Source organism: Neofelis nebulosa, chromosome 11 (assembly GCF_028018385.1).
Source record: "Neofelis nebulosa isolate mNeoNeb1 chromosome 11, mNeoNeb1.pri, whole genome shotgun sequence".
In the NCBI taxonomy this organism is placed as follows: Eukaryota; Metazoa; Chordata; class Mammalia; order Carnivora; family Felidae; genus Neofelis; species Neofelis nebulosa.
In genome coordinates, this window is record NC_080792.1 from 39,261,528 (window position 1) to 39,285,217 (window position 23,690).

The window sequence follows — 23,690 nt, forward strand, 5'->3', positions numbered from 1 at the left end:
CAGTAGCAAAACTGTGTGTTGTTTAAATATTTTGTTAGGACGCAAGTTCTAGTCTAAGCAATGTGAATGCTTCTGTGCAATAATGAAACAAAACCCAGGGATCATAGAAATCTTTGGACGTGAAGAATGTTTCATGTCAAGTGTAGAATGATTTGTGTGTAATGTTCATATGCGGACACACACACGTCCCCCGTATCTTCATATGACTGCCTCTTTTCTATCAGTTTTACCTTTTGGCTTATGTACTTCTTTCAGAAAGGCCTTCCCTCTTGGACACCCATCTCCAATTACTCTTTTACATCACCATGTTTTCTTTCATTATTCATGGTTACCACTGTCTGAACTTATTACATATTATAGTTTTCATTTCTTCCTCTTGCCTACTCTCTTCCTCCTCCCCTACCTCTATAGGTCCCTTGAGGGCAGGGATTCTGCCTATTTTATCTGATGATCTATCTTCAGCACCTAGCTGGATGTGTAGCCTAGCAAATAAGACTAGAACATTGGGGTCAGTGTTCTAGTCTTATAGAACTAGAACACTGTTCTATTTCTAGTTCTATTGAATTGATATTCAATAGAACATTGTCTTAAATAATTGTATGAGAATTCATCCTGTGTTGTACATATGAGATAATAAAAACAGGGCCTATTCAATATGGCACCGATCTCTAGCTCAGGAGACTGGATGAAGGTATCATTAACAGAAATCCAAAATTCAGGAGGCAGAGCAAATTATGGATGGAGACGTGAAAGTATGAGAAGAAAGTGTACAATTTTGACGTACTGATTAGGAAGCACATGCGGGGTATTCAGGTATTTGTGTCCAGTGAGTAGTTGAAAATGACTCGGGAAAAGGTCTTAACTACAGATTGAGATTTAGGGGTCTTTGGTATAGAAGGGATAGATGAAGGGATAAACACAGCTGAGATCTTCAAGGAAAATTATGCATAGAAAATAGCAGACTCAAAGAGAAGCAAAATGGAAGAAAAGGAGAAGCTTAGTTATACCGTTTCTACCAAAATTTATTATGGAGAAGGATAACATAAGCCAATATCTTAAGGAAGATAATACCACTACAACAAATACACAGCCGCCAAGAACATCAGTGGATTTACTTGTATTTTTGAGAAGTTAGAGCACTCCTAAAAATTAATGACTTCTTGAACAACAAATCAGTTTTTCATCATAGATGTAAATAAAATTGTAAACTTTAAACCTGATGTATGAAGAAATATGCCAATGGTGCTATTTCTTTTCTTACTATATACGCTACACCCACAGTCAACATGGTACATCAGCGCACATTACATAACTAAGTGACAAGTGACGGAAGTAGTACTATTCGGGAGAGGAACGTTAACAAAAAAACATAGTGTTTTGTTTATGTATACACATACCCATACATAGTCAGGCATAAACACTGCATGTTAAATTTATCACTAGGTTATTTTCAGTTCATTTCATGTTATCTCATGCATGTTCCCTTTAAAAGTTAATTTCACACTAATATAAAGGCATTATGACTCGGTGATTCAGGCATCACCATTTTGATGGCTTTTCTAATTACTTTAGTTTGACTCTCTCATAATTAATACACTTAAAATATCCAAATGGGTGGGTAATTTGTACACCCAGATGAAATCAAATTAGAATAACCTGTAAGCTTTTATTCCAACGTGTAGGTGTTAACATCTCAATTATGTGGCTCCTTCAAGGTACACAATTTGGATGGAATTATGTTTACTATATGATTGAACGTAATGTTTGACAAAAGTAGCTCTGAAGGAATCCATCATGTAGAGTGACGTTAGGAAGGGATTGTTCTTCATTCTGCTCAGGCAACCACACTGGCACGCCTGTTTCTAATTTTGAAATCATCTGGGATTACCTCGCAACATCAGTGTGGAAATAGCATCATTAGTCAAGTTTCTCTGTTTGCTCAAAAAGAAATGTGGAAAGATGAAAATTATCTGCCATGGCCACTTGTTGTTGTTGTTGTTGTTTTTAACTTTAATTGTATTTTTCATATCTCTGCTTTCTAGTTCAGTCTAATTTTCTTAAGCCCATGATGAAAACTCCCAGGACCATACTGAGAGGATTTTGGGTAACTGACATCCGGGATATATAAATAGTATGTGAGGGCTCCCTTTTAAAGTTCTTAGCCTGAGTTTTGTTGACTTATGTTTATGTAGCCATTTGTGAGAAGGAATCTAAAGTTTCAACATAACATAACATAAAACTGTGTTAAAACATAGTTTTAACATAAATTGCAGCTTAGTCGTGTATTTTAGAAAAACTGATACCCACGGAAATGAAAAGAAAGTTTGTTTCTCTTGTCTTTGAACGTGACACACATTATTTTAATTTGTACTAAAACGTTAATCACAACAGTATTAATACCTATTAGTTTATTTCAGCATTAGCCAATAATATATGGATATTCTGTATGGATAAAATAAAATAAATATCAGAATTGATAACTGCCAAAATCTAATTAAATCCCTTTATGAAGCCCCTTTATGGATCACAGATTTGATTACATTGTAGATAAAATAACATACCTCTTCAGGCTGCCCAGCATCATACCCTAGGTGGCCAGTGTGCAGATTTAGCCTTAATCTTCTGATACTGTTATGTCAATAGGATTCTTAGGTAGTAGCTAATGGTTAACTGCTCTAAAAAAAATCTTAATGCTTCTATTGTGCTTCCCAAACTTTAAATTTTTTTTTAATGTTTGTTTATTTTTGAGACCGAGAGAGACAGAGCATGAATGGGGGAGGGTCAGAGAGAGGGAGACACAGAATCCGAAGCAGGCTCCAGGCTCTGAGCTGTCAGCACAGAGCACGACGTGGGGCTCGAACTCACAGACTGTGAGACCATGACCTGAGCTGAAGTTGGACTCAGCTTAACCAACTGAGCCACCCAGGCGTCACTGTGCTTCTCAAAGTTTAATACTAAAAATACTTGTTCTAAATTTGGTTAAAGCTATAATATTCTGAATTTTTATGATAGCTATAATGTTTTTATAGCTAGAGGTTTTGACATAGCCATCATGTTTAGGTCTTTGCTTTGAGGGAAATTTTAATTGTTTGAATATAATTGTCTTGACACTTTGAATTTCCCATCTTCTGTAGGATATTTGGTTCAAGGTCTTTTGGTCTATAGCAACCTGAGGACTGAAGAGCTCATTTATATACATTTGAAGTCTTTGTTCTCTCCTATGATATCTTTTAGTCTGTATTTGTTATTCTTGCATTTTTTTTCATAAAGATAATTGTATACAGAAGAGGTACAAGAATTTCAGATAAATAGATCTTGTTTCTTTTGTTTAATGGTGGCTGGGGGATATTATTAGAGATTTAAGGAGAAAAAATATTTTGTTACTCTGGAATTTAGGTTAGAATATGAAGAAGGAAATACTATCTTTCTCCATTAGTTTGATGAAAGCCGTAGCGAAGCCTGATTTATTCATATAACACTTTCTGATTTCACACAAAAAGTAAACTTAATTTTTTTTAACCTTTATTCAGTTTTTCTGAGAGACAGAGACAGAGCATGAGACAGAGAGAGACAGGGAGACACAGAATCCAAAGCAGGCTCCAGGCTCTGAGCTGTCAGTGCAGAGCCTGACGCAGGGCTCGAACTCACTAACAGTGAGATCATGACCTGAACCGAAGTTGGCCACTTGACTGAGCCACCCAGGCACCCCAAGAAACTTTAAAATGAGTCTTTTAAGAAAAAAATTTTGTTTGCTCTTCAACATGAGATACATACCTTAAAGTTTTGCGAACAATATTAAAAATTAAATGACAAACCATCATCAGATATAAAATATTCAAATAAAACCTAAAACCAGCAGAAGTAAGGAAGTAATAAAGATTAGAGCATAAATAAAAGATGTGGAAACTAAAAAACAAAATCATATGACAGATCAATGAAACCGGAGCTGATTCTCTGAAAAAATTAATTATTGGAAAATTCCTATGTATTGGTGCCCAATGGCACATTTAGATGACTCAGAATATTTCCCTGCCTTTTTTTTTTTTTTTTGCCACTTTAAGTTATGACCAGAGTATGGAGTGTTATCAGAGGAAGTGACAGAAAATGTGGCTGCCAGGATTGTTCTCAAACTCTGAAGAGCTTTGGATGCCAGCAGCTCTGGGTTTTGTTCTCCAAGAAGAAAGAAATCTCAAACTCTTGAAAGAGAATTCAACATGATACATGATTTTAAAAGATAGGTTTGAGAAGATGTGGACAAGATGTCAAGGGGAAAGCACTGGTCAGGAGGTTATCACATTAGCCCAAAGGAGAGACTATGGGGCTCTGAACTGTGTATTCTCAGTGAGGGTTTCTCAGATGTATGCCAATGAGGGTCCTTTCCAAAATGGAGCCACGAGGACATGGGTGTTGTTTGACTGAGAGGAGCCTAGTGTAGGAGAAAAAATAAATCTTGGTGTGATGCATTAACAGAACAAGATACATTCATTGGTGATAGAACAGGTCTTGTTTTGTTTCTTAATTAAAAATGTTGGCAAGAGATATCTGGAGGAAAGAAAACATAAATTTAAGTTCAAGATATTAAATCTGCTATGCCTGCATTTCCGGTTGTTCAGGCATGAGCCTCAGAGAGAAGGCCAATATTAGAAGTAAGAATTTGAGTATGACAGTTACATTGGTAATATCTGAAACCATGCCTGCCATGGTATCACCAGGTAGAGCATTGCAACTATCTTACCAAAAGAGAATATTAGGTTAAAGGGGATTAAGAAAAAAATAATTTAAGAAAGTTTTTTTTTCTTTTTAATCAGTAGAGCCAAAATTGCAAGTAAAGGTATAGTTTTAAAGATGTTTTGAGTTGTTATAAATGTAGATTTTTAAAATATTTTAAAAACTCAGGAGGAAAAATATCTCAGGAGAAACAAAAATATCATATGATTAGGAAAATACATTTTTATTCCCAAAATATATTAAAAGTTAACATTTAAGATGCCAATTTGGTATTGCTTTGTTAAAATTGATTTTTCTGCGGGCCAAAATTAATATAATATGCATATAAAATCAATGACCAGGGCACCTGGGTGGCTCAGTCGGTTAAGCGTCTGACTTCAGCTCAGGTCATGATCTCAAGGTTCATGGGTTCAAGCCCCGCATGGGGCTCTGCACTTGGAGCCTGCTTGGGAATCTCTCTCTCTGTCTCTCTCCTCTCCACCTCTCTCTCTCTCAAAAAAAAAAATCAGTGACCAAAACATTTGTATCTGCTGTCCAATTTTACTACCTCAAAGGAACATTACTTTTACATTTCATTATGGTCATATTAACAAAGGAAACCAAAGTTGAGTGTTAGAAACCTATAGAAAAAGCTATTTTTTAATATGAGTTTTTGGGTCAATAATTAAATGGCAGACTGTTACATGTAAAGTTGAGATTCTTTTGATGTTTGTCAGAGGGTATATGTGCATGGAAGCAGGGGGAAGGGCAGAGAGAGAGGGAGAGAAAGAGAATCCCTAGAAGGCTCCAGGCTATCAGCACACAGCCCAATGTAGGGCTCAATCCCATGAACTGTGAGATCATGACCAGAGCCAAAATCAAGAGTCAGACACTTAACCAACTAAACCTCCCAGGTGCCCCAAAGTTGAAATTTTTAAATGCTAAGTCTGTACGTTTATTTTGGTAATAAAACTTTATGGCCATTAGGAAGAATTTTAGAGCAGATTACTTTGCGATGTAATTCTTGCCATTCTTGCCAACCATATATCTATGTTTACTGGGTTGGGGACTATATTTATTTTGTGTTTTATATTTAAGCCAATAGTTCTCAAATCTTTATTGTTTAAAAAATTGTGTGTGTGTGTGTGTGTGTGTGTGTGTGTGTAAATAATGCTACAAAGAGAGTCTGTTAATGTAATAACCTGTTATTCTAAGAGTTTGATAAAACTCTGAGTAACAGCTATCTTGCTGTGGTTGTGGTTTCTCAAGTCAGAAACACAATCTACCTTCTCTCTTATTTCACATCTTATCTTTAGGCTACTTGGATTTGGTCAAAAGATATTTTTCCTTATTGTCTTAGTGGGTTTGGGAGCATCTTTGCAAAGAACAGTCTTCTGTGTTGGCATCTTAATTATTTGTGTGGCCAACAGGGGGAGAAGATTGTATGGCATGCTCCTAACTGAACGAAATAAATGACTCCCTGAGTGTTACTATATATATGAGAGAGAGAGAGAGAGAGAGTGTGTGTGTGTGTGTGTGTGTGTGTGTGTGTGTCTGTTGTTGGCATCATCAATCACTTCTCATCATCTCAAATAATAAGTACATTTGCTTTAAGTGCAGACTTTTTTTTTCTAAGCAGTTTTAATGGAAGCTTTGATTCTCTCAGATCTTTTATGAATTTCCCCATAAACTCTTAGCAATGTACTTAGTTCTGGAACACTTGCTATCAAATGGAAGAAGAGAAGCTTTTAGAAAGTGGAGATGTTTTCCCGTAGTTTATATGTGAAATAAATTGTACTTTCTTGCCCCATCAGTACTAATAAATCAAAGGATAAATTTAGAGCTTTAACTTAAGTAAAAACGCTTCTGTCATATAGACTACAAAGAGCATGAAAAGATAGGAGAAATCCAATAACAATCTTGCAGAAGGCTCAGGCAAATTGATGCCTGAATTATCCATATGTTTACTATTTTGCAGTGATAAGCTTCTTTGAAGTCTGTGCAAGCTTCTTCACCTTAAAAAGGTGGATCACAAGTTCCTTGACCAATGATGAACTAAAACTGTAATTCAATATCGATGCAACATTGCCTTACAACTTCTAATTGCCATAACGATGTAAGGTAAAAGGCAAAAAAGAAGAAAGGTATCTGAATTATTAAATCTAGCAGTACACTTTACTGGAATTTTCTAACTCTAGATAGAGAAGACTTAATGAAAACACACAATAAACATGATAGACGGTAGAAAATACAGTCTAAGAAAACGTAGAATTCTTGGGAGACATAATAAAGACATTGTAACATTTTCCAAGCAAAGTTTTTTGGAATCTATTGTCAAAAATTTGAGTGGAACCAATCAAATTTCTTTTTTTTTTTTAAGGATCTGTCTAAATTACTTGAGTAAAGAATTCCTTAGGCATCTGCACTTAAGGAATTCAATCTATATGGCCCAAGTGCCAATCAGGTTCTGCAAAGTCTAGTTGTCTCTGTCCAGTTTCTGAGGATAAGGTACAAAAGAGTACAAACCAGTCTTCCCAAAGACAGTGACAATGTCAAATCATTCCCAATCTTGCCTTCCATCTATAAGTAATCACACATCCTATTACAAGCCTATATTTTGTGAAATGTGCATACTTCAATACATCAAGGCTATATTTATCGATAAGGCCAAAGCCTTGTTACAGAAGTTACTATAAGCATTTCTTTAATTTGTTGTATATTTTTAATCAAAGAAATCTGAATCAAAGCAACACTGCATTATCTAGTACACTGCTGGTGGTCCTTAAATCACTGATGCCATCTTATTTTTATGGAATTTTTAACAGAAAATTGAAATATGTCTCATAAAAGCCGGGATAGGATTTTGTCTGATTTTTGAGGAATGAAATTTATTTCAATGCCTGAATATGCAGTCTTATAAAATATTGATATTATCCCATTTTAAAAATAATCTTCATAGCAACCCAGGGGCAAGCTGTCAGCCTTGAGAAGTTTGGGAACTAATAATTAAAAGTTGCTTACAGAGGTAAAATGTGACTCTAGGGGATATTTATTTTTTTATTTCATTAAAATCTATGCTTCTTTGAAACCAGTAACAGCAATTGTTCATAAGAAAAACACGAATTAACTTTATATTAAACTTTTGCCCAAAAGATACTGCAGACCAGATTTTATTGAGGCTTTCATATGTTTTATTTCTCAGCATATAGTGGACTGCCAAGAACATTAATAATGCAAATCTGTGTTTGAACACAAATGACTCCCTACAAGGCCTGTTTTGATTATTAATGGAATTAATTATCTGCCTGCTCTATGCAGTTACTGTGGTTTGGAATAACAGTTAATAATGAAAGACTAGGCAAATTTTAAAAATAGCATGTTTAATAATACGAATTAATTCTATCCTACAAAGAATCAGTGAGCAAATATTGTGGAGACAATGCCTTCTCTCTTCTCTCTTTTTACTCATCATGAAGAAACTCCTCCTATAAGTGTATTTTATTGTCATTTTTCAAACACAGAAAAATAGACTGGGATGTTCAGAAAGGCCACCAATTTTGCCAAACTGGGAACTCAGATTTTATCATGTTGCCCAAGTAATTTTCAATCAGGAAACTGGGAAGTTAGGCAAGTAGTGGAATTGTTTGAGGCTAGCCCCTACCAGGGACCCCAAAATTTCTTTGAAGAATCGAATATTCTGCCTTCTTTCAGAGTTTCAATGGCGACATGTCTTTACAGAAAGAATACTTCACACAGCCTGGTGGTTTTCAAAATGCTGTAGATGCAGTGACTTTATGAATGTAGATCAAACACGGCATAACGGCACGTCTTTGTGCCCTCGTCCCACAATCTCTGGAACACTGAGTCATCTCCCCCCAGAAGCCTTACAGTTCCATGGAGCGTAGTTAAAATCTATTTCTTTATAGAAAAGAGAAGTCATACGCATAAAAAAAAATCCATGGGTAAACATCATGGATTCACCTATCAATGTATATATAAGAATGAATATATAAGACCTGTCTGTGTTCTACTGTGGAGGAATATATATGTAATATGTAGGATAATGACATAGTGTATATAATATTATATTATATATATGATAATAATATACATTTAGGTTGATTTCACCTCTGGGCTATTGTGAACAACTCTCTTCATGTAATTTTAAATTCAGTTGGAAACTGCTTGCAAATTTTGCTCCACCTCCAATCTGTCTCGCATCATTACTTCCTTTTAGCCAAGTTGTTGAAAACGTGCATGTGTGCCAACCTGATGTTGACCGTATATGTATATTTTTTTCTTATTCAGTGCTGACCCGTAGATAACAACGAGATGGTCGTAGTCAAGGCGAAATAGTACAGTGACTTGACAAATAATGGAATGCTGTTGTCATTGCAGGACGAATCTGCCCCAGCTGACAAACAGTGTAAACCAGAGGCGGCCCAGGCCACTTACTCAACCTCAGCTGTTTCAGGCTCCCAGGAGGTGTTGTACATCAACGGCAATGGGACCTACAGTTACCATAGTTACAGAGGTCTAGGAGGGGGACTGCTTAATCTGAATGATGCTTCCAGTAGTGGTGAGTCTTTACTATTTATTGTGCTTTTTCCGTCCATTTGGGGATAGCAAATTCTCTAAATCTGAGAGAAGAAAATGAATATGCTTGATAAGCAACAGTGCCAATCTGCTAAAAACAAGACCATTTAATACAGAATATTTGTCTCCCTACGCGGATATCTCCCTATTCTGTTGCTGTTTCTGAAAGTGGCAGCACAGTTACGCAACTGGAGAATTGGTATTTTGTACTCAAAAAAAAAAAATCTCAACTAGTGAAATAGCAAAACAAATTTTTTACCAAATAGTTATACATTCTTCCCCCCAAAGCTGTAATGCACTATTCATCAAGAATAATGACACATTTTCTCAGTGTTCAAAGAGGTTTTTGGTTTGGAAAATATGAGGCACCAGGAACTTTACTTGATAAAACACACACAGTAAACCTAACATACACGTGGAAACAACACAGAGAAACGACCAGTGGCTATCCATGCCCCACCAGCACTGAATGGTGTACTGGGGCCAGCTCATACCAGCTCATTCTTCGTAAATTGTTAGGAATTTCTTGAGCTTATATACCAAAATGAATTGCAAATATGTAATATAAAAGGAATAAAATACGTGGGTGAATTTCTTATTACTGGGTTGTAGGAAGTGCTTTCCTAAACTATACTTAAAATTCAGGGAAAAAATAAGTTTCATTACACAAATGCATGCACACACACACACACACACACACACACTTTTGCATGACAAAAAAACACTATGTGTTTATGTGTAAAAATAAATCATAAATTGGTAACATTGTCAGCTACAAAAGGTTAATAAGCCAATACATGAAGTTCTTCTAAAAAGAAAGAAATACCCAAAATTATATATTACAACATAAGGCTAGAAAGTGAACTCACAATTCCCAAAGAAAGCCATGCAAATGTCCCTTAAATATGGGTAAAATTACTCAACCCCAGTCACTTCTAATAAAGAGAAATGAAGATTAGCAAAAATCCAAATATTTACACAATATTCCTTTGACAAGGCTGTGGGGGAAATGAGGACTCTCATGCACAGCTTGTAAAAATGCAAAAAGTTGGGGTGGAATTTGGCAGTATCTAGAAAAGTTAAGTATGCATTTACCATTCAGTCCAGCAATTTCTTTAGGAATCTCTTGTTAGGAATTTATCTCAAGCACATATGGGCAAAAATACAAAAAGATATATGCGGAAGGGTATTCATTGTAGTGTTATTTACAAATGCAAGAAAAAAAGGATTACCAGTAAAAATGTCTATCAATTGATGGCTCGTTGACTCATTTTGAGTGCATCCAAACAAGAGAGTAATATGCAGCTATATATACTCCAAGTGGTGAAAAGTACCACAGTTTGCTAATATTCATTAAAGAAGGACTTATATAATTTTTTTAAAGTGTATATAGAGGCAGGAATGGGGGAGAACAGTTTGGAGAAAGGAATATAAGCAGAATTCTGAAAGCATAGTTGGTTTTTATATTTTTATTTAAAAAAATTTAACTTTGAACAGTTTAAATACATAATTGTGAAGCAAACTGACTTGAAAAATTCCTGATATCAAAAGTAAAATGATGCACATGAACTTTATCTGTGTTCACGAGCAGTTGGCATAGCCCCCCACACAGAGGAAATTTTCCAAGTGATCTCAAAAACCATAATTTGATTCCACAGCATGCAAGCCTACGATAAAACCTTAAACTATTTTCAGTAATCATATTATTTTGGGCTGTTGTCTGTGTATTGTGATTTAAAGCAAAGTTGTAATTATTTTGATGTCTGTGAAAGTTGGGATTTTTAGCAAGGGGCAAAGTAGATATAGATGTAAAAGCAATATGTTTAAGGAAAAACTCCCATTATCGTGTATTTGAATTGGTAGTATCAGTGAGAATTCAATGCATTTTTTTTTTAAAAAAAACATATTTCTTCTTCCACTGAAAATTGCCTGAAAGAAATACCAATTTTAATTTTAATATTTAATTAGGCTTGTGGGCTTTTAATAGATTTCGGAGCAAATTGCATTATTAATGTCAAAGGAGTATATACTCAAAATCATTTACTTTTATAATACTGCAAATATGCTCTGAGTGTGTTCGGGGATTACTCTTCCTTGAAGGCTGGGGCTATTTGGTCTGCTTTAAAATTAAAGGTGCTCTAAGGACAGAATCACTGAGCTTTCGTCTGAAGCAGTTACTTTCAACTCAAAAGAGGGGTGCCCCAAGTTGAAAGGAAAAAAAGAAAGCATCTCATTTGGGAAGGAAACTAAGTTTTAAGTGTATATTCTGTTTTTCCAAAGCTAGGGAACCTTATCAGCTTTTTTCAAGTTTTGTTTGTAGTTAGTGCACAAGTCAGAAGGAAAGAGAAAGTTTAATACCAGAAGGGGAAAACAAACAAAACCTGAGCATTCCTTTTAGCCTACAAAGCTGGAAACTGACAATTCTTTTTAAATATTCGACATGGGAAGTAAGACCTGATAGGTTTTCAGGACTTATCAAAACCTTATCAAAAGAATTGGGGGGGGGGAGTGCATTGGCTATAGGTTTTAGAGATAGAAACCGTATTTTTTAGTCTTGAAAAATCATTTATTAAATTATTTAGCATCAACTAATAACAATAGCTACCATTAGCAAGTCCTTCTGGAGCTTCTGCATAATCTCCGTTGAATCCTTACACAGTCCTCTGAAGATATGTTTTGCAATTTTGTGGAAAAATTAATTGAACTTGCCCCAATTAAAAAAAATAATAATGCCTAGACACCACTTGCCTTTTTCCTAGCATGATTGAAACCTATTTTGTGAGGCTCAGAGAGATGAAGTGATTTTCCCAAGGTCTCTCCTTAATAAAGGGAGGAGCCAGGATCGGAGCACAGGCTTTCTGACATCAGAGGCCACGTTGTAAACCACTGAGCTAACAAACTGTGTAAAGGAAGCAAGTACTAAAGTATGTGATATCCTTAGGTATGAACTAATCTACTTTTTGTCTCCAGAAACACTCCCGTTCTGGACATTTTATATAATGAATGGATCATACAGTATGTGGTCTTTTATGTCAGACATCTTTCATTTAGCATGATGGTTTAAAGGTCCATCTACATTATAATATGTATCAATACTTCATTCTTTTTTTATTGCCAAATAATGTTCCATTCTGTGGCCATGCCATATGCTGTCTAGCCATTCATCAACTCATGGGGACTAGGATTTTTCTCACTTTGGGGCTACTACAAATAACGCTGTAAACATTTATGTACAAGTTTGTGTATATATGTTATGATTCTTTTGGGTATATACCTACAAGAGGAATTGCTGGTTTATTCGTATGGCAACGCTATGATTAACATTTTGAGGAAATAACTCAAAATGAGATAGATGTCTTTTCATTTATTATCAATCTTTAAAAATTTTTAACTATGTCTTGTCATGCTTACACTACAAGCTTTATACTTCTTTGATTGCTGTTTCCTTTTGTGATGCTATTGTAGATGGAATGCTTTCCTTAAAATATTATTCTATATCTTTTCTACTTTTGGAGAGTGGGTAAAGTAGTAGTATTAATCATTTAAATGTTTGGTAGAGTTGAGGAGTGATGATATCTGTGCCTGGGTTTTTCTGAGAGGTTTTCAATCACAAACTCTCTTATTATAGGTTCACTTATATTGTCTCTTTCTTCTTGAGTCAGGTAGTTTGTGTATTTCCAGAAATTTGTCCATTTCAACTGAATTATCTAATTTATTGACACAATTATTCATAGGATTCCTTTGTAATCCTTTTTGTTTTCATAAGGTCAGTACTGGTGTTCCCTCTCTAATTTCTGATTCTGGTTACTTGAGTGTTCTCACCTTTCTTCTTGGTCACTCTAGCTAAAGTCATGTCAGTTTTCTTCATCTTTTCAAAGAACAGCTTTTGGCTTTATTTATTTTCTGTATTTTTTTTCTATTCTCTATTTCATTGATTTTTTACTCCCATACTTATTATTTCTTTCATTTTGCTTACATTAAGTGTAGTTTGTGCTTATTTTCCAGTGTCTTCAGCTGAAAAGTTAAGACATTTATTTTTTTCTTCTTTATATATAGCCATATTGTGTTTTTGTCTTCATTTACCTTAAAATGTTTTCTAATTTATTTTTTCATTTCTTCTTTGACCCACTGGTTATTTAGGAATATTTTCTTTAATTACCATATATTTATAAATTTCCCAATTTTTCTTAATGATTTCTACTTTTATTCCATTGTGACTGGAAAGCATACTTTATAGATTTCAATCCTCAAGTTAAAAGTTTGTTTTATGACCCAGATTGTGATCTGTCCTAAAGAATGTTCCATGTTTACCTAAGAATGATGTGTATTCTGCTAAACACAGAATATTTAGCACCCCATCTGTGGTGGGGTCTTTGTAAATGTACATTATATCTAGTTGGTTTATAGTGTTGTTCAAGTTTTCTATATTCTTGTTGATCATCTGCCTAGTTATAATATCCATTATTGAAAGGTTATTGAAGTCTCCCACTATTATTATTGAATTGTTTACCTTCATTTCTAACAGCCTTTCATTTATTTTGGGACTCTGTCATTGTGTGTGTGTGTGTGTGTGTGTGTGTGTGTGTGTGTGTGTATATATATATGTGTGTGTGTGTGTATATATATATATGTGTGTGTGTATATATATATATATATGTGTGTGTGTATATATATATATATATATTCTTTTTGTTATATATTATTAATGAATTGACTCTCTTATCATTATAAAATATCCCTCTTTATCTCTAGTAACTTTTTTAATGTTTATTTTTGAGAGAGGGTACACCCATGCATGAGCAGCAGAGGGGGAGAGAGAGAGAGAGAGAGAGAGAGAGAGAGAGAGAGAGAGAGAGAGAGAGAGAGGGAGAGAGAGAGAGAGAGAGAGAGAGAGAGAGAGAGAATGAGAATCTCACACAGGCTCCATGCTGTCAGCACAGAGCCTGACTCAGGGCTCAATCTCACCAACCTGACCTGAGCCGAAATCAAAAGTTGGATGTTTAACCAACTGAGCCACCCAGGCGCCCCTCTAGCAACTTCTTATATCTATGTTGCCTAGTATTAGTTATTTCTGTAACACCAGAAAAAGTCAGTGGTAACTTGGATTATAGGTAGTGGTAGTACTGAAAATGAAGAGAAGTGGGCAAAATTTTGGACATGGAAGTGACATATAAAAGAATGCAGGACAAATTGAATATTGCTTATTACCTCTACTCAAATACAACCAAAATAATTTACCTTTGCTTCCTAAATGGCTATGTAATTTTGGAAACCCAATGCCAAATGAAAATGTGGAGCCTCTTATTTAAAAATTAATATCAAGATGGTGATAACAGAGCATTACACAAAGCATGGTTAGTTTTTGGTTATTTTTTGTTTGTGTGTGTGTGTGTGTGTGTGTGTGTGTGTGTGTGTGTGTGTGTGTGTGTTTTCATTGTTTGTTTTGCTCTGTTTTGTTTTTGAGAGAGAGAGAGAAAGCCTGCATGTGCACATGAGGAAGAGGGGAAGTGAGAGAAGGAGAAAGAGAATCTTAAGTGGGCTCCACACTTAGCATGGAGCCTGATGTGGGGCTTGATCTCACAACTGTGAGATCATGACCTGAGCCAAAATCAAGAGTGAGATGCTTAACTGACTGAGCCACCCAGGCACCCCACATGGGACTCTTCTGAGCACAGGATGTTGTGAAACACATACATGCCCCACTTTGTTCCTTTGATTTATTTAGCAAATTGGATGAACATTGTGTTTTCATAAAAATGGCAGATAGTTACTAGCGGGAAGAAAGATAATATATGCAAAGATGGAAAAGATTAAAGATACAAGTGAGGATATTTTGAGTTTTTTGAGGAGAGGAGAAAACGGGCAACTGCCAGTCGTGAATAAATACTGAAAAGGACTTTAAAGGAAAAAAAATTGCTATGAATTATTAATGAGCAATGATCCAAAAAGAAAAAAATTTGGTTCTTCTTGGTTCTATGGCTCTCTTTCTTTTTAGGAAAATGATGTTATCTAGCCCTTTTATGCCTCAAGGTTCACCCACCTGAACTTTTCTTTGACCTGCCCTTTTCACCCCTATGTCCCTCATTTACTAGTCATCTTTTAAATCCTGAACTGAAAGCCTGGATAAAATGTAGTCATAATTTTCAAAGCATCCTGAGTTTGTCCTTTGAAGGATGTACCACAGCGTATGGCCACATACACACACCACATGCCCCTACACACATTCACACACATATGTTATCATACTACGTTGGTATCCATTCCTCAGTTTTATTGCTCAGTGCTACTTAAAAGCCACATAGGGAATCTGGTATAGATCCTCCATATGCCACCATATAAGTGGTTAGAAAGCAAGTTTGATAAATTAGAAGTTTAAATGTAGGTATTGTAATACTATGGTGAGGTTTACCTTGTATGTAAGTTACCCCCCAAAACCTATCATAGCATGAAAGGTCTAAAGGGACCTGAGAAATAATTTGATAGCAACCTCTATTTTTTAAAGGCTATAGAGAAAGAAACAGGCCAGGAAAGTTAGGTACCTTGCTCAAAGTGACACAAGCTGACTTTTTGGTTATTTAGTTCATATGTCTTTTGGTTTTTATGTATTGATATAATTATCTCCTGAGGACACAGCAAAGGACAATGCTGAACAATCCAGACTGTGTACTGAAGCAAAGAAACAGGACTAACAGAATAACCAGTGTGGCGTGCAACATGCCAATGTTCAAATGGGTGGCTTTCTTTGAGCATTAGCTTTGGGATGAGTGTAGGAGAGTTTAAGAAAAGGAAGGAAGGAAGGAAGGAAGGAAGGAAGGAAGGAAGGAAGGAAGGAAGAAAAGAAAGAAAGAAAGAAAGAAAGAAAGAAAGAAAGAAAGAAAGAAAGAAAGAAAGAAAGAAAGAAAGAAAGAAAAGAAAAGAAAAGAGGCAAAAGACTAGTCTTGATAAATAACAGCTTCAGGCTCCAGCCAAAGAGAATTTCTCTACCTCACATTTGAAAAATGACTCTAACTATAGTAACGGTAGCACCACAAATGGCTAATTACAGTTGTGAAGGAGCTCTCATTACTGGTTTTCTTTTTCTTTTTTTAATTTTTTTAACGTTTATTTATTTTTGAGACAGAGAGAGACAGAGCATGAACGGGGGAGGGGCAGAGAGAGAGGGAGACACAGAATCGGAAGCAGGCTCCAGGCTCTGAGCCATCAGCCCAGAGCCTGACGCGGGGCTCGAACTCCCGGACCGCGAGATCGTGACCTGAGCCGAAGTCGGAAGCTTAACCGACTGAGCCACCCAGGCGCCCCTCATTACTGGTTTTCAAAAGTCCATACTACCTGTAACACTGGCAGTGGCTACTGCTATTTTGATAGTGCTTGGCTTTTGCTTGTTTTTTTTTTTTTTTTTTAATTTTTTTTAATGTTTTTTATTTATTTTTGGGACAGAGAGAGACAGAGCATGAACGGGGGAGGGGCAGAGAGAGAGGGAGACACAGAATCGGAAACAGGCTCCAGGCTCCGAGCCATCAGCCCAGAGCCTGACGCGGGGCTCGAACTCACGGACCGCGAGATCGTGACCTGGCTGAAGTCGGACGCTTAACCGACTGCGCCACCCAGGCGCCCGCTTTTGCTTGTTTTTATCACAGAAAGGCATCCTGATTGGTCAGGCCCACAATTTCCTTTATTTGGGGACTTTCTTCATAAATTCTGGAAACCCCAAACGTTCTGTCTTCTAAACACAGTATTATCTTTAGCTTCTTGCTTCATTTTTTAAGACATCAGAATAGTCATTCCCTGTAACAGATTTGGAACGATGGAGAAAGGATCTATATACATATACATAAATCTCGAGAGCTAAAAAGGACATAGCAGAAGATTAGCATTGTATGAGATGCAGCATCACATCTGATGGCTGAGAACTCCAGTTAATCTAAGTTTGAGAATTCTTGATTTGGGGATTTGTAGAGATCTTCTGAAAAGTGTAGAATGGAGCAGCTACTTTCAAGAGACCTAAGTGAATTAGCTACACATCTGAGTTTCTTTTTTGTAATGTTTATTTATTTTTGAGAGAGAGAGAAAGAGTGAGTGTACCAGCAGAGGGGCAGAGAGGGAGACACCGAATCTGAAGCAGGCTCTAGGCTCCGCACTGTCAGCACAGAACACGACATGGGGCTCGAACCCACAAACTGTGAGATCATGACCTGAGCCGAAGTTGGACGCTTAACCTACTAAGTAGTCACCCAGGCAACCCACTGTACCTCTGAATTTCTAAGGCAGATGAAGACAATAAGAATTTAAACCATTAACTGGGAAGCATGATGTGGGTAGGCAGCCTAAATAGGAAGGTGAAGATTGAAGGAGACAGATGTTTGTGAAACCTTTTAAACTAATATAATAAGAACACAAACCCTATACATTGTACCGTGTTCAAGAAGAATGGGAGGGCAGAAAGATGAGAAAGGATACCTCACGGCATTTGCACTTAATAGTAGTTTTGGGTCCTTATTTTCAAATCACTGTAAATAGGTACCTTCTTAATCTATTCAAGCTGCTATAACAAAAATACCATAAACCGGGCAACTCAAACAAAAAACATTTATTTCCCGGAGTTCTGGATGCTATGAAGTCCAAGACCACAGTGCTGGCAGATTTGTTATCTGGTGAAAACCTACTTCCTGGTTCATAGCTGGCCATCTTTTCACTGCGTCCTCCCATGGTAGAAGGAGTGAGAGAGGTCTCTGGTGTCTCCCTTATAAGGGCACTACTCCCACTCGTGAGGGCTGCACCCTCACAAAGGTCCTACCTCCAAATACCGTCACACTGGGGATTAGATTTCAATATATGAATTTTGACAGGATGGCAAACATTCAGTCCACGGCAGGCACTTTAAGAGAAACAAAGTTAGGGGCGCCTGGGTGGCGCAGTCGGTTAAGCGTCCGACTTCAGCCAGGTCACGATCTCGCGGTCCGTGAGTTCGAGCCCCGCGTCAGGCTCTGGGCTGATGGCTCGGAGCCTGGAGCCTGTTTCCGATTCTGTGTCTCCCTCTCTCTCTGCCCCTCCCCCGTTCATGCTCTGTCTCTCTCTGTCCAAAAAATAAATAAAAAACGTTGGAAAAAAAAAATTAAGAGAAACAAAGTTAAATAAGAATCACTGATCTCAGGGAACTTACAGATCAAAATGAGATAAAATATTTTTTTCTTTTCCCGTCTAAACATCAGAATCCTTTAAGATTCTGATTGAATAGCACTTCCTCTGGGAAACTTTACTGTACCTTGCCACCTTGTGGCCCTTTGGGAGAGTAAATTATTCTCCTGGATATGTCTCTATTCTAGCACTGTACTTTTTTTTTAAGTTTATTTATGTTGAGAGAGAGAGAGCTCAAACATGGGAGGGGGAAGAGAGAAAGGAGAGAGAGCGAACCCCAAGCAGGCTCAGTGCTTGTCAGCTCAGAGCCTGAGACAGGGCTCGATTTCCCAAACCTGGAGATCATGACCTGAGCCGAAATCAAGAGTCAGATGCTTAACCGACTGAGCCACCCAGGTGCCCCCAGCACTGTACTTGAAAGCAGAAATTCTGTCTTGCTCATGATTACATCCCCTGAATAAATATAATAAGTGCTCAACCATTTTGGCTTAATGAATAATAGATTTTTAAAAATAGAACACGTAGTGCCAAAAGTGAGAAAGGTGTAAAGAGAATTATTTATTGAATGGCAGGGGTGAAGGGTTTATTTTAGATAAAGCAAAGGAATCTGAGGCAAAAAGAAAGACTATACTGAATTTGAAGATTCTATGGGTAAAGGAGGAAGCCTCCAAGAAGTTTTATAAACTTCTGCTTTATTTTGAATATGGTAGCAACAGGAAAAGCTTGCCCCTGTTGGAGACTTCCATAGCAAGGAAAGGATGCCCTTCAAATCTTTTGTTAGCCAACCTCCATTTGTTTAGAGCTGGCAAGGGTCTGCACCCAGTGATCCAAATTTTCAAGTTGGAGTGTTATCCAAATGACAGCAGTTACAATTTGTGTAAAGAATTTATTCAAATTATCAAACTGAAATGCGAAGCAAGCAAGCAGCCAATCCTCCCGTTATTATCAAATCCAATTACATAGGACTTTGGAATGCTTTCTTTCTATCCGGAAGTTCACATTGAGCTGTCTAAAGAGGGCAATTGTAGTTTGCTGCAGTTATCCATTGGATCTCTTGAGTCTAAATTATATGCATAATGCATAAGTTAACTACTGATGTTTCCTCTCCACAAACTCCATCAGGCAGACTTTTCAATTTGTTTTTCAACTCTGATATAAACTGGGCTGATATACAGACCGAAATTTAACAAGACCAAATTGTAGTAATAATGGCCATAATAACTAACATTTGTGTCGTAATTTCTAGTTTGCCCGAATCTTTACATCCATTATCTTCTTTGCTCCTCACTAATATTCAGGGTTGTTGGCCATAAAGATGCTTTGGATCAGAACCTATAATTATGAGTCTAAGGAAGCTCGGCCATAAGATTCACCACATTCTAGAGCTCATTGATAGTGATACGACTGACTTTGTGTATGGATAGTGATGTCCCTAGGCATCAACATTCTGAACATCACTCTTCATCTGAAATTTTCAGAGGACTACTTCTATTCATGTACAGTCTTGACTTCTCATCTGTCATTCACTCTTCAATCCACTGTAGCTGGCTCCTCCCCACCATTTTGCTGAAACTGGTCAGGGAAAATTTGTCAATGATTCCACTTATTGTCAAACTATAGGTGATTTTTGTTTTACTGGATTTCCTGGCTATATTTAAATGTGTTGATGTTTAGAGCTTTGAAACATCCACTCTCTTGGCTTCTGTGATAATACACTCTCATTTCACTTTGCTCCTCAGATAATTCTTCTCCTGCCACATTCCTGGGCTTTCTCTCTCTCTCCTCATGCCCTCCACACTGGCATTCTCCTCGCCTCCTGCTCTTGTCCCTTTAACCCTCTTATTCTGCACACTGCTCAGAAGGAAGCCGACTAGCTCTTAGGGTTTTTAGAATATGCTAAGAGTGGCATATCTCACCCATGTTTTGCCCTGATCTTCAGATTTTATATCTGGTTATCTACCAGGTAGCTTGATCTAGATAGCCCAAGAAAACTCATATTCAATTACTTTAAAATAAATTCTTCATATCAACACCTACTGTTGCCTGTCTTATGGGGTTATCTCATGCAGGAATGCCTTCCTCTTCACCTGACTCATATCAGTTATTATGTTCTCTATGATAATTTTCTAGTTGCCTCCTCCATTAAGTTTTCTTCCTATATGTTCCCATGATACCCTGGGCATGCCTCTTATTTAACCAGTTACCTGCTTTTCTCTATACTGGACTGTGCACAGTTTGAGGACAGGAAAGGTGACTTTTTTTGAGTCTCATATCACCAGCGTTGATAGATAACTGGCTTATATTCATGTTCAATGAATACTAGATGGATAAATGAATGATTCATAAAGGAATTGTTCCAATAAAATACTGTACCACTTTTGAGAACTTAATTAAATCTAACTGAGCACAGTAATAATCAGTTGAGGATGTCTTCTTACAGTTCTCTTTTTCTCTTAATACCTTGAAAAGCACAATAATGGAAGAAGAGAAGTGTTTCGGATCAAACATTTAAGACAAATGTTTTGAAATACACAAATTCTGTTTTAAACTGTATTCAGCTTTAAGTCCTCTGACTCGAGAGAAATGTTTACATAGTTACCTGGGGAACCGTTTTTACCTTTACCTTATCCTCTTTATAACCTCTTCTGGTTCACTAGCCATATGCAAAGTAGTGTGGAGGCATGGGGAGGGATCCCTCATCATCCTGCTCCAGAAGATCAGCTGGGTGTTTCTGTTGTGTGAAAAATACATAAGATCTATTATGTAAAATTGTGTATATAATGATTTTACAAAGTAGAGCCTAAAAGGGACTCACAGAGGTTAAGCCATCCCCTATGGTTAATTTGTATGTCATTTACACAATGGAAAGATCTACATGATGATAACATGTGAAAAAAGATGACGATGCGATCTAATTAAAGTCAACATAATTGGGATTATGCAGTTATTATACCTCAGTAGATTCCAATAAACCTGAGTTAGTTTTCAGTGCACATTCTATGGCCCATAGTGGAGACTTCATTTGTATCTGGAGATTGTGCCATCGGGGTGTCCAACTTGTGGCTCTCTATTCTTAGAAAGCCCATTTCTTCCATGTGAATTCCTCTGATGACCTGTCTCGATTAGTCTATTTTCCTCTCTTAAATTCTACTCTTTTCTGTCCTTATTTTGATTGCTTTTCTTTTCTTATAAATATAAGTTTCTCCACTTCTGCGCTATCCAATACAGCAGCCATTAACCACATATGACTATTGAAACTGAAATTAATTAAAATTGAGTAAAATTTAAAATTCAGTTTCTCAGTCACAGCAGGACACATTTCAAGTGCTCAACTGCCAAAGAGGTGGGTGGGTACTATATTGAATTGAACATTTCCATCACCACAAAAAGTTCTATTGGAAGAAAAAAAAGTTCTGTTGGATAGTGCTGATTCCAGACACTACTCTTCTTACCTTACACCATTACACTGACCTTTGGATGGTTTTATTATTTCAGAACTTTTTCTACATTTATTCCATTAAGCTCCTTGCATTTAATTATATATGTGTTTTTCTCTCAATAAAATGAGTGAGGTCAATGAATAGCTTTATGGAAACCTAAATGGTGATTCTTAAATAGTAATGCTTTCATTCAAACTGCTCAGCCTTTAATTAACTTTGTAGCTATGTAGGGGCTCCAAGAAGAGCTACGAAGTTGTACCATAGGTGTTGAAACCTTCTTTGGTAGAGGCTGGCATTGCTTTAAAACTAGAAACAAAACCAATTTTAAAAGAATTTCATTGTGACAGAATTTCAAATTGTGTGCCATCTAGAGAAAGCAAGACCAAAGTGAAAATGTTTGAAATGCCACTGAGTTCATTCTATTTTCCAGCTTTTCCCACATGGACCATGATAATAACCTAGAACTCAGGTGAGACTATGGAAGATTTACACACATATGTACTGAGATAACATGGAGCTTCAGAGAGACGATGCTTTTCTGTAAACTTTAATGATTGGAAATTATGTTAATCAGTTGGAAAAAATGGAAGGGAAATGATAGGAATTGTCTGCAAAATAAATGGAAGCAGCTTTCAGTTTCTCTGACTGAGCCCTCAAATCTTCCACCAGGTTATTGTGAGGTCTGGGAGCCACGGAGAAGGGGCTCTAAAAGAAAGGAGCGGCCCTGTGCTTTCCCTGGACTACCAAGCATATGTAACTGGTTTTACAGGTCAATATTGATCAGGCTTTCTGGCAGCAGGTTCTTAAAAGCCCTTCTTGACAGTAAAATGGGTCTTTATTTACTCTTAAGATCCTCTTTTTGTTTTGTGTTTTTGTGTTTGTGCCTCCTCACCGAAGGGAAGGAATGAAAAGGCAACTCATTAGAATTCTGGGACCTTTCTCTAGGATACAGTTCAGGGCTATCCAGGTGTTATGAGTGCATAATGGTTGGTTTGGCTTGTTTTCCTTCTACAACCTCCTCTGAACTTTGTCATGTCCTCTGGGAATCTGTCTACACAAACCGGTTAAATTTTACTGGCTTCACCAGCCCGCTGCTACTCAGGAAGGAGCTCTTTGGGGAGTTCAGAATGTTCTACTTTTCTAGGAAGTCAGAAATATCACTCTCTGTATGAAAATTGAATTAGCCATTTTCTACATTCCTCTTTCCTGGGTTCAGGTACTGATGCACCTTCCTGAAATAGGCACCAGGCTGCTCCCCTGCCTCAGTAGAGATCTTGAGTCTGTCTGCCTGAATCACTCCAAGAGGGTAGGAAGGCCAGAGTTGCCTTATTTTTTTCTCTTTCATGTTAACAAATTTCAAATGCCAAATATGATTACAATTACAATGCTAATATTTTCCTTTTGTGGTTTCAAGGCACACAGTCATTTTAAATGACATTTGGTTCTTGGCTAACATACAAATGCTTTTTCTGAGAGCCCTGCTTCCATCCACATATAGTTTCTGGAACTAGTGGAAGTATGTGGGTCCACAGAGTGAAAGGTGCCTTGTGTCATTGTTTGGTCCACTCACTCAAGTTCAGAATTAACAAATGATTAATGCGTGGTGACTAACATTCTGGCCAATATCTCAGTGGCCTCGGGGAAAAACAAATTATATCTGGTGATTTAAACTCATTAGGGAATGATCCTCTTGAGTACAGTAGTCCCTCCTTATCCACAGGGGATATTTCCAAGACCCCTAAGAGATGCCTGAAATTATGAATAGTTCTGAACCCTAGATGTACTATGTATTTTCCTCTATTACATACCTAT

General features: G+C 36.9%; 1 protein-coding gene across 10 annotated transcripts in view; it reads left to right on the forward strand.

Moving 5' to 3' along the window:
- Positions 1–23,690, forward strand: part of NOL4 (nucleolar protein 4) — a 417,551-nt gene that overhangs the window by 342,845 nt on the left and 51,016 nt on the right. For 9 of the 10 annotated variants that reach the window (XM_058692399.1, XM_058692391.1, XM_058692392.1 and 6 more), the window contains one exon: positions 9,106–9,286. In XM_058692399.1, coding sequence (XP_058548382.1) covers positions 9,106–9,286 — 181 coding nt within the window. Of the gene's footprint in view, positions 1–9,105; positions 9,287–23,094; positions 23,185–23,690 lie in introns of all 10 variants that reach the window. The other variant, XR_009250991.1, reaches the window with a different exon arrangement.